Genomic DNA, 16,045 nt, shown 5'->3' on the forward strand with positions numbered 1-16,045 from the left:
AAAATTCTAATAAATTATTCAGATGAAATATTATCATATATTTTTAATATTTTAAGTTATTAAAACAGGACAGAATTCTTTTGTTGTGTGGGAGAAAGGGAAAATAGTTAGGTGGGTATCTTTCATACGAAAATCAGAAGTCAAAACTTTTAAAAACTACTTTTAGGAAAGAAGCATATGGAACTATTATACCGTCATAATTTTTTTTCCCAAATGAGCTGTAAAAATGCCTGGAAAACACCGAACAAATGTAATCATTCAAAGAGTTACCATGAAGAACAAAGAAAAAGAGAAAAAAAAGACTCCTCCAGGATTTTTGAACAACCTACTGAAAATGTCCATACATTCAATACAAATTTCCTTACACTGGGACCCTGTTGCTTTGGTTAATAACTCCATGTTTTTCCCATTTGCCCTTATTAGACAAAGAGCTGCTAGTAACCTTCTTCTTATTTTTCTTTTGCTCACATTTATATCAGAAGTACAGCTAGGAGAGTAATTTAAAAGGGAACACCAGTCTTACTGGCACAGCATTGAACAGGTTTTCAGAAATTTGATAAAGAAAGAATATATTTTGTAGAACCTTTCTAAATATTTCAGCATGAATGATTTAGGTCAATTTGGATCTCAACGTTTAAACATTTACAGAACTTCTGTCTCAGTCAAAACAGTGGAGAGTGAAGTAGCCTGAAGTAGCCTCTTTTATTTGCATCTCCAGAAAAAAAAAAAATCTGAAATTCAGAGCAGCTTCAACTTTATCAGAAAATAATCAACTACAGCACCTCTCTAAAGCCAGAAGATCCACAAAGAAGTTAACAGGGTTTTCTCTAATACTTCTCCTTGACATATATTTTTGCAGCACAAAAATCCCCTAATATCCTCTCAACTTGAGAGAAGGCACGTTCTGAAAAACAGTCTGCACACATCTCCCTCCAAGACATCCAAAACTAATTTTCAACATGACTGCAAAAGGAATAAAAACCAACAAAACCTGACATGGGAAGAGACAGTCCCAAATGTGTTGTGACCAATGCAACATTCCCTCCAACGTCAAACAAATTTTCTGCCAAATTCACCCTATGTAACATACTGGTAATCTCCATACACTTTCTTTGATTGCATTACAATTGCTTAACCAGCCCCTACTAAAACCTCTTAAACAGCCATAAAAACTAGATAAGATAAGATAAGACAAGACAAGACAAGACTGTAGCCTACATTGACCTGAAATTCAAACCACCACTGCTTTGATCTTCTGTCACTCTACTGCAGTGAAAAATACTTCCCAAATTATAGCAATCAAACAAGAAATACTTCCTACAGCCAGATCCTGGGTACATTTACCACTGTTTCTCTCTGGCTAGCTTAGCTGTGCCTTCAATGTCAGAGTTCCTTTACTATTATTGCTGATAGGCAGGCATCAATAATGTTGAAAAAAGTGGGGTTTTTTTTTCAGTTTCAGCATTCACCTCAATTTCCAGAATCTTCTGTAATTGGAAACCTGTTTTTCCTGTTCTAGAAAAAAAATCAGCTTCACAAACGCATCCTGTGTCCCCACAGCCCCATCTTTTTATCAGCTCCTCCTCCTCCCCCCTCTTTAGCCCAGGAACAGCAGCAACTGCTACGAACAATCCACTTTTGGCTTGAATATTCACACAGTGCTCAGATGTAGCAGTATGAAGCGCACAATGAGGAAAATCTGTCATTGATCCAAAAAGCTTCCCAGCAAAGCTACAACACTGGAAGTCACGCCACAACATATATTGTGAAATGATAGGTTATCTAAGATGTTAAGTAGTGTCCTCGTGATTTCCAGCCACTCCATCTCAGCCACCCTCTGGAAAAGCCTACTCTCGTCGTATTTCAGGAACGGTTCACCAACAGCCAGACCCTGGTGAAAAACTTTCCAAATTCACAGCAGTATTTTCAAATAGAGCAGTCAGATGGTCTCAAATGTACTTTAGGATTAGGCAAAAAGAGCCTGAGGGCATTGGAGGTGCCTGATCGTCTGAAGACTGCATTTTCTAAAGAAAACAAGTTTCCTGCGCACTCACTCTCTGTAATACTTTTACACCCATTTAGTGAATGAAATTTAAACTATCCTCTTGAATAGGAATCTTCTGTCAAGATGTTCATTCATAGGGAATCATGCTAAATGTTTATAGTGGAATAAGACCAATTTCTATGTTGTACAAAGCTCTCAAAACCCATCTGAGTGCTACGTATCTTTTATTATTTTTTTTAATGTTTCTGAGTGAAATGTATTTTTTTCTCTTACTTCCAGAAGTCTTACCTATCACCCGTTAGAGACTACCTATTTATTAGCTTGTTGTGAACACAGTCTGAATAGTGACATCAATACAGTTTTGTAACACAGAGATGACATTTCTGAACTAGAACCGTTAACGACCAAGGCAAACTTCTCTCCGCGTTAATGCTGAATCTAAGCACCACCAGCAGATGCCTAGAGACCATAGCAGAAAATCACTGAGTAAATCACACCCAAATTGTTCCTGTGGCATTTACAATATAGTCCAATAAAGAAAACTTGAAATGTTTAGTTCTTTGCTTCCAAAATGGAAAGTAACCTTCTCATGTTTTCTGGAGAGATTTCAAGGCATATATTTTCTCTTTGTATCTTTCTATTTTTAGTAAAAGGCCCCAGACTGTTAGGGGTTGGCAAAGACAGTAGCCCAAGGCAGGGAAGGCTGCTGCAGTTCCATGTCCCCAGGTCCAGCCAGTAGAGAGGCTGGGCTGCATTCCCAAGAGACACACATGCAAACATACATATGCAATACATATATACATGTTGGTCCACACAGATGTACGTGGACAGAAACACTGAGCATTCACATGACCACAAACAACACTGGCAGCCTCATTCTGTTCCCCTCTCTAGGCAAGCAGGATGAAAGTCTGCTAGTGGGAGAAATATACATATAAACAATGTTGATCCGTTCAGTAACTGGCCTTGGATGCTGTTTATCCAGCAACTGGCACTGGATGACCTGGACCTTCCAGTTACCTCACACACATGCGTACTGCAGATCCCCAGTAACTGGCCTTAGACACTACCAGTACCTGGCCCCTGGATCCTCTCATCTCCAGTTGCCTCAAACTGGCCTCCTGGCTGACCTGTGGACTTAACGGCTGCTTTGAAACATGGCTCCCAGGCCACTTATCCTACTCGCTGGCTAGTCCAGCTTGATATTCACTAGCCATTACACATTGATATATGTACTGACATATGCATGCACTCTGGTCTCTCCAGCTGCTGGCACCCCAGGCTCAGGGACCCCTCTGTCATGAGATTCCCACTTCAGTTGCTGGTACTTAGACCTCCATACACAAACATGCACACAGCAGAGTCCCGTCACCCAGGAAAATAAATAGCAATAGAGTTTAATGAGAAGATAGGACAGACTGAGCGATCAGGCATGGTCAGACAAACATCATGGTCTGACAAGCCACCCATTTCCACATAACTGGCCACTTTTAGCCCCTGCTCTATTGTCCCAAGCATGTTCCTCCCCAAACCACCTTGATCTCTGTGGTGAGTTGACCTTGGCTGGCTGCCAGGTACCCACCCAGCCACTCTCTCACTCCCCCTCCTCAACAGGACAAGGGGAGAAAATATGACAAAAAAGCTTGTGGGTTGAGATAAGGACAAGGATATGTCTCACCAATTACTGCCACAGGCAAAACAGACTCAACTTGGGGAAATCAATTTAATTTATTGCCAATTAATAACAGAGTAGGATAAGTGAGAAAAACAAAACTGAAAACACTTTTCCCCCGTTCCCCCTTCTGCCCAGGCTCAACTGCATTCCTGACTCTTCTACCTCCTTCCCCACCGAGCAGCACAGGGGGGTGGGGAATGGGGGTTGTGATCTGTTCATAATGCTTCATCTCTGCTGCTCCTGCTGCTTTTCCCCTGCTCCAGCATGGGGTCCCACGCATGGGATACAGTCCTTCCAGAACTGCTCCAATGTGGGTCTTTCCCACGGGCTGCAGTTCTTCAAGAACTGCTCCAGCGTGGGTCCTTTCCACAGGGTACAGTCCCTCAGGAATGGACTGCTTTAGCATGGGTCCCTCACAGGGTCACAGGTCCTGCCAGAAATCCTGCTCCTGTGTGGGCTTCTCTCCACAGGCTGCAGCTCCTGCCAGAAGCCTGCTTGGGCATGGGCTCTCCATGGGCTGGAGCCTCCTTCAGGGCACATCCACCTGCTGCAGTGTGGAGTCCTCCATGGGCTGCAGGGGGACAGCCTGCCTCACCACGGTCTTCACCACAGGCTGCAGAGGAGTCTCTGCTCTACTGCCTGGAGCACCTCCTCCTTTCCTTCTTCTCTGCCTTCGTGTCTGCAGGGCTGTGTCTCTCACATTTTTTTCACTCCTTTCTCAGCTGTGAGAAAGGAGTGAAAAAAATGTGCAGCATTTTTTATCCTGTCTTAAAGATGTTATCATGGAGGTGCCACCAGCATCACTGATAGGCTCAGCTTTGGACAGTGGTAGGGCTGTTTTGGAGCTGGCTGGAGTTGGTTGTGTCCAGCATGGGGCAGCTCCTGATCTCTTCTAACAGAAGCCACCCCTGCAGCTCCCGGCTACCAAAACGTTGCCACATAAACTCGGCACAATCCCCTTCTGTAGACTCCTCCTGATATGTGTCACAGCCGGGACATGGGGTGGACAGCTCTCCTGTGACAGCCCTGGAGCAGGGGGCTCCTCCCTCTGATGAGCTTACTGGAATCCCCTGCTACTCTGCCTCTGGGCTCAACTTTGCTCCTGGGGATGAGCCCTCCATCACACAACCTTACCCAAACTCTAACTATATAACCCTACTAACCGGACAAGAAAATGAGATAGTTGTCAGTTATGGGGAACTGCTGAGTGCTATGTAATAATTTCTGGCAACTTCAAGCAGTGCTTTGAAAACTCTTGTTTGTGCTAATTAGCTGGGACCAGCAATTTTTGGTTTTTAAACATTAAATGCTCTGTTAAAACAAACTGATCTGTCAGGTAAACATTATTTAGGGCTGCAGACCAAACAAAAGTTATATATTAACTGAATGCATAACTACTTTCCATTTTTTATTTCAACATTTCTAATATACCAAAGCTTTCTATGATACTCATGAAAAATTATCATAGAAACAATCCTAGTATTTTAACATACTCTTGCTGAATCTTATGAAGAGAAAAGAAATTAACAGCAAATTTTCAAATTTTTACAGCTCTATTATACACTACATCCAGTTTCTGGGCTGTAAATGCTGGATGAAAGGCACAGCAGCCGGATGACTTGGACACCTGCTGTAAAACAACTGTGCAGCTCAAAATCGTTGAGAAAGTTTTGCTGGCTTCAGTTTCTGCCAGTAGACTTCATGCTGGACTATACAAAGTTTGTCCAGGTCAGGAGTTTTGCTTCATGACCCTTTCACCTCTTCTCCAGTTTCTTGTTTCTTCGCTTCCAAGATTGCTATACCAGGATGTCCTCAACTCCCTTTCACTGCAAACTTGGTGCCTATGCTTTCACCATGTCTTTGGACAGTCACCACCAGCCATACATCTGGTAACAACAGGGAGTTTGTCCCTTGGCCTTAGTATTTGGTAACAGCATTGCCAGATAGGTTATTTCTGAACATCCCAGAATCTCTCAATATATTCTGTTATGCAAAAGGTGTACTGACAACTGCATCGCACTCCTCTATTTTGAGAAAATTTCACACAGTGAATCGTAAAACACATCAGTTCATATCCACCTACAATAATACAAATATTAGCTTACAAAGAAAAATTGAATTATATGGTATACACATAAGTAACATCTAGAGTTTGAACTACAAGTTAGTGTAGCTGCAGATTCCCAAATATTTAAAATGTTTAACAACAGATAAATAGAAATGGATACCTCATAATTGTAAATCTCTCTCAAAATACAAACATTAAAATTCATTTATTTTTAGCTACTGTACTTCATCAGTAAATTGAAGCATTCATTTTAATATTCAATTTATTTAATCACTGTCATATTTAGGACTTTCTGTGTCAAAAGGAAGAGGCTTAACTGGAAATCACTTGTGCCCTTTCTACTATCAACTTTGCAAACAGGCACACTGCAAGTCTGGTATTTATTCACTCTTACTACTTTGTTTAGATAAAGAGGCTACATTTTTGTGCAGCATGTCTTACAGAGGAGTTCTGAACAAAGCCCTTAGAAAGACAGCAGGAAAGTAAGTAGTAAAAAAACCTCAGCAAATTACTCCTAGCAACAGTGACAATTCTAACAGTCCAGGTTTTCAGAAGCAGACTCTAGCAAATAATAGCACCTTTACTATGTTTACTGGCAAAAAATATATTGCAAATCTTGGACTCAAACTAGAAAAAAGAATGATTCTTTTGATCATTTGTTTGCAATGTGTGCAAAATAAAACTGAGTTGTCCTGTGAGACTTAGATGCTAAAGGTCCCATGCAGCTAGTAGTAAAATATAATTTCTAAATTACCTTTCCTTTTTTAATACAAAGCAATTATTCAAGATCTTATCATAATGGTGCAATATGAATTAACTAATGGACTGCTCAGAAGTCAGTAATTATGACTCCATTTCTTTCTATATGTGCAGACAATTTAATGTGTCCTTGTTGTTTCAATGAGGCTATATTTTCTTAAGAGATACTTTCTTGAGAGAAATAACCTGAAAATCTCAGAGAAAAAAAAAATCACACAGAAAATGTAAATAAAAACTGGATGCTATTTTAAATTAAGTTTAGTTAAATTTTTCCTATAATTCAAGAATCAGGAATGGGGGAAAGTTTGGGGACGTTAAGAAATAAACAAATAAAAAGATTCGGTGATGAAATGAAAACATCAACTAAAACCAGAAGTATAGAATAGATGGTGGAGAAGGGAAAAATATTTAGCAAAAATCAAGATAAAGTATAAAAAACTGTTAGGTGAATCTAAAACACTGAGGAAAAATTTATGGTGGGAGGCCAGATAGCCAGTAACGTTACAGCATATGAGGGACAAAACAAACCTTTTGAATACCACAGCCCCATCAGTAGATATAAACACAAGGATGAACGATGATGATATTAACAATAATACAGTTCAGTATATATTTCTGTTCTGTTTCCTAATATAAGGAAGAGGATATTTATGAAATTCTCTCTAACTTACTACCTACTGAAGAAGAGGTTTAGCAATACCTACTCAGTACTAGCTTCATGAAATACTAGACCAGAACAGCTTGTACCTGCAATGTCTGGACATGGATAAGATGTTAATCTTTAATTGATCTTAGAGCACTGACAAAAATACAGAAGAATGGAAGTAGCTAACATTAGGGATTGCCGTACATGTTGACTGCAGCAATAATAAACTTACTCATTATCAAGATATTAATGTTCACTGTTATTATCCAAAATGAAAAATAAAAGCTGCCTGAATAACACAAGAATAAACATATATTGTGCCATCTGGAAGTAGATACAATCAGTATGGTATCCATTAGGTACAGCTTTACAAACAGATTATTTTGAGAAAGGAAAACACATCAAGAACAGTGGAACAGTCACTATTCAAAGAACAGTGGTATAGGAATCTTCAGGAAGCAAGCTAAAACTGTCCAAGACTAATGTTACACAGAAGGAACAAAGGTGCTAAAAATAAAATTAAAGACTGTTATACCAGTCTGTGATTATAGACTAAAATTTTGCTTTACCTATTAAACTGTCTTTATCTCAACCCACGAGTTTTCTCACTTTTATCCTTCTGATTCTCTCCCCTTCCCACTGGGGGGAAGTGAGCGAGCAGCTGCATGGTGCTTAGTTGCCAACTGGGGCTAAACCATGACAGCATATTTTCTATTACTACTTGAATACATTACAAACTCTGTGTCTGCAACACACACATACGTAAGTGCATATATGTGTACATATATTTGCACGCACATAAGGTATTTATAACCTAGCTGACACTCTTGCATTTCTTAGGTCAGTTATTCACACCCAAGCAAAACTTCAAATCATACTTACCCCAGTATACGGTTCATTCCATGCCTAGCAGCATAATGGAGCGGAGTATTGTGCTGGTACGTTTCTCCATAAGAAGTGTTTGGGTCAAGAGTTTCTTTTAGTTGAGGGTTGCTCTCATAGATTTGGCAGGCCAGGTTTTCATCTCCATTTATAAGAGCTTTGCGGAATTTGGTGGTTGTATTTCCCATGTTGCTATCCTAGCTATCAATGGCACTTTTTCCTTTCCCCTTCATCCACTTTTTGTACGGTTCTGTAACATGCTTCACAGCCTAAAAAGACAAACAATATTTCAGTTATTCTGTAAAACACTCTTTCCTAGAAGAATTCACCCAGAGCTACAGCACTGTAAGCAGGCATGTGAAGAAGTACATAGGGCCTGTAAATTCTACTCATGAATTGCTGAAGTCCTTCTAGGTAAATACACACAAATTCCCAATTCTTCACAGATTATTTCCCTGATAAATTGTGCCATCTCCCTGTGCAAATATTTTCACTATCCATATTCTTTGAACATACAGAAAAGAAAAAAAATGGCCAATATCCACCTGCATTAGAAGACAGGGACAAATACTGAATTTCCATGAATGAGAATGAATTAGAAATTAGAAGTGATTTCAAAACACAGTAGAACCAAAGCAAAATTCTTAAACAAGGAGGTAAAATTCTTCAAAAGCATGGAAGAAAGCAGACATCAGTTTAACTTTTAGCTAAAGAAGATCATGTAAACTGTGCTTGAAGCACCTGTGCTTGTGTAAGTGGGTGTAAACAGCACCCTTCTCTGCCGGTAAGATGAATGCACATGAACACAGGAGTTACCATGGCCTCATCTTAACAATTCTGCTAAGCAGACTCTTTAAAACACCTAACCCCATTTTTAAAATGACACTTAGAGATCAACAATTAGCGGGTCCATACAATGCCAGGCATTATACTGGCACAAACCAACCTCACCTTACAAGTACTTCAAAGTACTTGCCAACTGCTATGCTCCACAGCCTCTCACCTTTATCTGATGGAGGGGACCAGCAGATCGAATTGCATAAAGACAGGGCAGACAGAGCATCTCCACTTGTAGGATGGGACAAGAGAAGCTTATCAGGTTGTGCAGTCAGAAAGAGCACATGCTGGTTTGTGTTAGAGGGACAGACAGGGGACTCAGCACCAGGCTGCAGCTGGTAGCACAGTGAACCTTCTAGGAGGTCTCTTTTGTGCATGAGTCATCCCATCCAGACTGCTCCATGCCAGACCTTTCACCCCACAAAGCACACACTGGGATCCAAATATGCCAGGCACAGCAGGTTAGGAAACTGAGATTGATTATGCTGGGCACATATAATCAGGCAGGTCAGGAGTTGCTTCGTGCCCAGTACCTTATATTCAACTTGCTGGGACTATCTCAAAACTTCTATTTCTACATTGCCTTTCCAGCACACTTACTGGTGTCCAGACAGCCTTATAGAGAGGAGGAATAGAGGAATCCAAGGGGTCTAGAGCTGCAGAAAATTCAAGGGAATCAGGATGCGGATGCAATTCATGTGAAAAGGATTTGGGGAAGCCTGGGGAAGAGCTGCAATGAGATATTTTTGTTTCCCCAGAGTAGTCCTCTCATGAGCTGCTTTCAGCTACTGTTGTGAACTTATGTGTCACATTGCATCCCTGTCTTGCTATAGCTTTGCTCAGATCCCATTCTGCGCAAGATCCTACCAGTCTTGCACTGTCTCCTCTCTACAGTTCCTCTGAGAGGTCATTTTGTGAAGGGGAGGGAGAAGACCACTTTCATCATAATCTCACCAGTGGCATCAGGGCCATTCAAGAAGGAGAGCGGTGGCCTTCGTGGCCTCCATTTTCATCCCGTTTTCCTACAAAACCTTGGTGAGGCAACCCTTATTTTGGAGTTGTTGTGTCCTACCTTTTGACGTCATTGTGTGAGATAACAATGACACTGCCGAATCAGCTGACTCAACACGGTGAATATGTTGCCCATGTTCTCCTCTGTGACCAGCGTTACCTAACAAGCAACTGCGTTAAGCAGCCAAAACTTTCTCATAATAATAATGTAGGCACTCATCTAAAAGCAAATGCACACCCTTCATATGTTTAGTTATATACACAAACCAAAGCCTAGATTCTTCAATCACACTAAGGATTCTGCAGCATTTTGTATTTTTCCGTCATCTCTATATTTTAAAATATAAACATGCAGATACTATGCAGATATAACACTTATATTCTTCAAGAAAGCCACTGCATGTTCACATTACCATGACACAGCTCTCAGTGCTGTAGATTAATGTGTTTTCAGATGCAGAAACAGCTGCATTACTCTAAATATTGGATGGTTTCAGGCTGTAACGAAAGACTGTACAGAACCAAGAAAAACTCTACACTCTTTTCAATCAACCAGCAGTTCATATTACCTTGAACAGCTACAATCTCAAAAATAACTTGAAAGAATGATTTTTGGTAAAGTTTGTTAATGAGATTAGTTTATGGTTTATGTGTAGTTTATGGGTTTTTATTAGTTTATAGTTATTAGTTTATCTGTCAACCCCTATTCACCACCAATAGCTCTCGAGACTATAAACTAAATCAGACAAGAACAAGTGCCTGAAAGACATCATATTTCTAGAATCTTCATGAAAATCAATAATGGAGATCCCACTAGTGCCCATAACGAGAAGAAAAGCCTTCTTCCATCATTTGAAATTAGAAGGTAACAGCACCAATTCCCATGCACTTATTTCTGGAAATTAGCACATGGATAGCTTGCATCAGCTGCAGAATATGCTGCTCCTTGCCCAAAACTGGAACATTAAACAAACCTGCGTAGAGATGAGAGAGTGTGTTGAGAGTATAAGGAGATAAGATGGTGCCCTGAGGCAGTCTGAGAGGAAGCTGGGGCAGGGTGGTACTGTTGAGATGTTGGAAGAGGAGATCTGAATGGATTTAGGCAGGGGTCTGGAAATGCGTGGAAGAACTGAGGGTCTGTGTAGGGTGCCTCTACAGAACTAAAAAGCTCAAGTTATTGCAGCGCAGAAAAGGCAAAAATTGTAAATTTCATTAATTCTGTGGCACACCAAACAAACTTTTATTTCTTTTTGATGGCGTATGGATATATTAAATGGCAGCACAGTCTTCAACAATTAATAATATAAAAGACATAGGCATATCGCTTGAACTATTATGTCCATTATCACAACATCTGGGAATTTTAGGAATATGCAGCATGTACTGCATAAGTCACTGAACAAAACAGTGACATCTGCTTCCATTAAAAAAGCTTACAGCCTATGTGCACAATAAAGGGTTATATATGATACACACATGATACAGAAAGGTGAATGAAATAAAAAGAGTAAAATACTCATCTGCATAACGGGACCACCCTCCAAATGAAGATTCTCAGTCAAAGGAAAGGGAGAATTTGAAGAAGGATTATGAAACAGAGCAATGATGTGGCTTTGAACAGACACAAGTGAAACTCCCTGCAAAACCAAGAATCAGCATAGAGGTATTGAAAATTTAGCAAATGGCTAATGTAACTATAATCATCACATTATCAAAATAAAATGAAAGATGATAGAATGGGGATAGTCCATGAAAGCCCTGCAGGTGAAGGCAAACAGCTTCTATTTGATGTGATAGCAAGAAACCAACCTCTGGAAGAATGGAAGGTGGGAAGCGACAGGGTCAAAACTAAGCCAGAAAACAGTTCCCTACTTAAAATACATGATATGAGAAACTGTACTAATGCCTTTCACTTTCATACAGTATCCACAAGGTCATTCATCTTTAACACTATGACAGGCATTAGCCTTTTATGCTTCAGAAATTTGGTGGGCCATGCTGTAGTTTTCTTTTCTGAATTAGCCATTAAACATGCCAGCAGACATACAGAAAGACAGGGGAGAAGCTACCTCTGTACCCCGGCAGTAACAGTTGGCTCCCAGCATGTTTGGAAATCCAGAAGAAACCAAGATGTGACAGCTGCTGCCTCTCTCAAGCTGCTGTGGCTCAAGAGTGCCCTGCTGTAAAATATTCAAGATCTGCCCATTTGCAGTCTTCAGTTCATCTTTCAGCTAACAGACCAACTACATCTGCCACCAAAGATGACTTTACTTCAACTGAAGGAGAAAAAGGACAAAATATGAGTTGATGCAACAAAGTTCTGGATCTGAAAATGGCTGAAAGGGGCCTAGTCTGCCTTCTTTTTGTGTTGGTTTTTTTCCATTAAGAGCTTTCAACCTGTTATGTGCTCTCAGAGGACAGTAAGCTAACAAGGCCAATGCTGGAATGAGGCAGTGATTCACAGAAAGGAAACTTGGTTCGCTCTTTCAACCCCTCGCTTCATGTTTTTGAAGGTGAAGGGCATGTAATACATCTATTTCCTCCTGAAATGGGGGAAGTGGGTGGCAATGAAGGGGCCTGGAAGGTACAGCCAGTTTACAACCCCAGGGATCTGGAGAGCTCCCATGGGCTGAATACAGGGGTTGCAAAAGCAGTTTCAGCAGCTCCCAGGCTCACATGGCTAGTGTCAATGTCACTGGTCTTGCGTTGCTGTTTGTATAAGCCCAGCATTTAAAATCCTTAGGCTATGTTTTAATGTGCCGTATTACAAAAACATCACAGTGGAACAAAAATTACAACATAAAAATGACAATTTTCAGCTATTTTATCTTAATAAAATGAGACTTGAATAGAATTTTACAGGACAAAGACAAGATATTTGTTTGGTAGGCAGACCTATTCACTAAATTTTCAAGTTCTGTGATAACCGAAGGGCTGTATCATAGCCTTTACCATAACCTCATAACTTCTATCATAACCACAAATATCATAACCTTTTATACCAAAGAATACAGGAAAAACTAAATGCAATGTTTGCTAATTATATCCCATATATTACAGAATTCCAAACATCAACCATCTCATTCAAAATTAGAAACTGTGTTTACTACTCTACTATTCCCAAATAAAACTTCCAGTTTAAACAAAAACCCAAAATACTGGTTACACAACCCACCTTAAAGTCTAAGGAAAGATTCTTATAAACTATGTCAGGGGAATCACACTTCTGTGCTTTGGCAATGAATAGTAAACTTCTATGGGCTTATTAGCAACACTGCTAAAAGCAGCACTTTGATATCATAGCTCTATAAATATTTACCAAAGAGATGGCCACTCTCATAGGAGCTTGAAGACTGAGTACAAGATGAAAAAAGGGTGGATACAGAAAGACATCGGTAGAGAAAGGTAACAATGAGATTTTGAGAGCAGTTGCACCAGCTGCCCAATTACTATTGATTTTTCCAAGGGCATCATCACAGAAGTTTGTTTGAAGAAGAACAATTGTAATGGCTTAACAGGATTTTAGAAGGAGTTCCTCCATCAAAATACTGCCATGGTGCTTGCTAGAAATTTATAATGAATTATAAAGTATTGTACAAGTGGGATCAGGTAAGTATTTTTGAAACATCCTACTTCTAACACTCATTTAGGAACCACGTATTGAACACACAAGTCTTTCACGAGATTATGTACCTCTCAATTTACATTTGAATTGCTTTAATACTGAAGCAGAATTTCTCACTGAATGTAGCACCAGCACGTGATCATACAGCAGCCATTCTATATATTGGAGGATGAAGAAAAGAAAGGGAGACATACTGTGCTACATAGTGCTGCTTAGGAAATCTACCAAAATCAGTAAAAAACCTCCGGTTTAACCATGAGAAGATAATGCTATATATTTCTTGCACCAAAACCATCTATTATCTATATAATGAGCAAAGATCAGTAATAGATCTAATCATCATTTGCAACCATTATTTTACAATGTAACACCATGTAATTCAACAGTTTAACCCTAAAAAGTGTGAATACAATTTGCAGCTTTAAAAAAGCATACTTCCTATTCGACAAAAGTAGTTTTTCATGTAAACTCTAAGAACATTACTGTGGAATAGCAGAGTAAGCCAAACTCAAAGAAGTAAGACTTTACATAGCCCCTTATAATTAAATCTTATCAAAATAAAATACATTATTGACTAAAATTAGTGTACATTACATGGTTTCTACACCCTTGGAAGGACAACTGATAATTAATTGCCTACACAAAAAAGAATAAAGATATCAAAGCAACTTGTTTTCTAAAAGCACTTTTGCTGAAAGTATAAAATACTACATTGCATTCTAAAAGCATCTTCTGTTTCAAGCACAGTTAGCTCAAAAGGTAACTGTTTTATCTGCCTTGGATACTGCAGTTAAACAGCTCGTTTTTAAAAGCTGAGTTTCTAAAATATTTACTGCAGACTCTGTCCTTCATTATAAATCATAATTTATTGCAGAAGGGAATCATGAACAGCTTCATGTTTTAGGAGAAAGCCTAGTAACCTAGTATACTTAGGACAAGTGTCACATTGTGATGTCGGTAATTTTAATCCTTGCTACTGGGATGGACTAACACAAACGAAGGAAATCAAAGTTATGTTCAAGAACTCTCAGGATACCAAGCCCTCTCCCAAACACAGCAGAAAAAGCCATGGTTAGTGCTCATCTTCCTTCCTTGCCCCCTCCCCTCTCTGCAAAGTAAAGGGCACCACAGTGCCAAAAATTTGCTCACTTTACCAAGAGGACAAAATTAAAAATGAAGCATTCAAATGTGCATACCTACTCTATGTATGGCTGGTATAGATGTCTATAATTAAGATGTAGCAGAAAAAGTTAGGCTAAAGCTAATTTTTATGTGTTTATAGTAAAGATTTAAGATTTGCCAAATTTTAATTAATGGGCAAAAATTGCTCTTGCTGGATACCGGCATCTGGAGGAACATTTCTGCAAGTTTTAAGTAACAAATGCACTAGCAAAGCTTGAGAATCAAGTTATGGAAAAGTGGTGGTGATGGGGGAGTGTTTGTTTTTTGTTTGTTTGGCTTTGGTGTTTTGGGGGTTTTTTTAACACACTAAAATATTCTAAGGTTTGTGCCAAAAGTTCTGAAGTCATCAACAGGAAATTATGAAAGCATCTCTGCCAATGTTTAAACCTCTGTGAATGGAGCTCAACATTATAAAATTCAGTGTTACATTTTACATGTTGAAGTACAGACCAAAAAAATAATTGATATGCCAATGTCTCACCCTTTGTAGAATGATCATCAGTATAACATGTTCTCTGTGTTTTAAATACCAAGGTTGAAAAGTGGCAATAATGTTGAGAGTTGACTTGAATAAAACATAGTATAGGGTAGTGAGAGAATTAATTATTTCCTCATTTATATGTTTGTGGGATAGAGAGTCTAGCAACTTATGAACTTCTGTTACAATCTTTTTATGCTGGCATATGTACTCGCAAGCAGAAGGCTTAAAGTTACTGCTCAACTCAGTAATTTGAGACTTTGGCTTACTGACTCAGGCACAAAGACTTTCATCCAGGTGCAATATTTTCTTTCAGACACACTTCTTTCACAACTCTAGTTTGTGGAGAAAAAAGGAGTTCAAGCATGGCTTTGGTTCTCTTTGCATTGATACACTCACAGGGATGGAACAAGGGCAGCTGCAGCAGAGACTAGAAGCAGTTATCACTTTAAGGAAAAAATTCTGCATAGATGTAGCTAAAGTAATTGCTACATTAATTTTGATGGTGTTATCTGCAGTACTTGCATTCATCATCTAAATGAAATGTGGTAAATTCACTGTGGGGTAGGTACATACACACATGGTAGGAGAGACAAGATACTGTGCAGCCAAATCAAAGGTATACTGTGATAGTTAGATGAAGACAGCATCCCTGCAGATAGTCAGGGGAAAAAAAAAATCCAGCAGCACAAGTTAAAAGGAGCACGTGTTTTGGTGCATCCTTTTTTTTTATCCTTAGGGACCAGCAATTCAGTAAGATGGAACAAAAGAGTTATCATTCTATAATTATGCACTGGAATATCCAATAGTCTCACCTGTGACTGCAGATCATTTCATATTCATTCCAGGGCACTATGTCTTTAGAAAATTATTTTTA

General features: G+C 39.3%; 1 protein-coding gene across 4 annotated transcripts in view; it reads right to left on the reverse strand.

The window, feature by feature from the left end:
* Window positions 1-16,045, reverse strand: part of ANKIB1 (ankyrin repeat and IBR domain containing 1) — a 97,356-nt gene that overhangs the window by 55,286 nt on the left and 26,025 nt on the right. For all 4 annotated transcript variants that reach the window (XM_072854279.1, XM_072854276.1, XM_072854280.1 and 1 more), the window contains exon 2: window positions 8,036-8,304. In XM_072854279.1, coding sequence (XP_072710380.1) covers window positions 8,036-8,223 — 188 coding nt within the window. In that variant the 5' untranslated portion in view covers window positions 8,224-8,304. The remainder of the gene's footprint in view (window positions 1-8,035; window positions 8,305-16,045) is intronic.

This window comes from Ciconia boyciana, chromosome 2 (genome assembly GCF_034638445.1).
Source record: "Ciconia boyciana chromosome 2, ASM3463844v1, whole genome shotgun sequence".
Lineage (NCBI taxonomy): Eukaryota > Metazoa > Chordata > Aves > Ciconiiformes > Ciconiidae > Ciconia > Ciconia boyciana.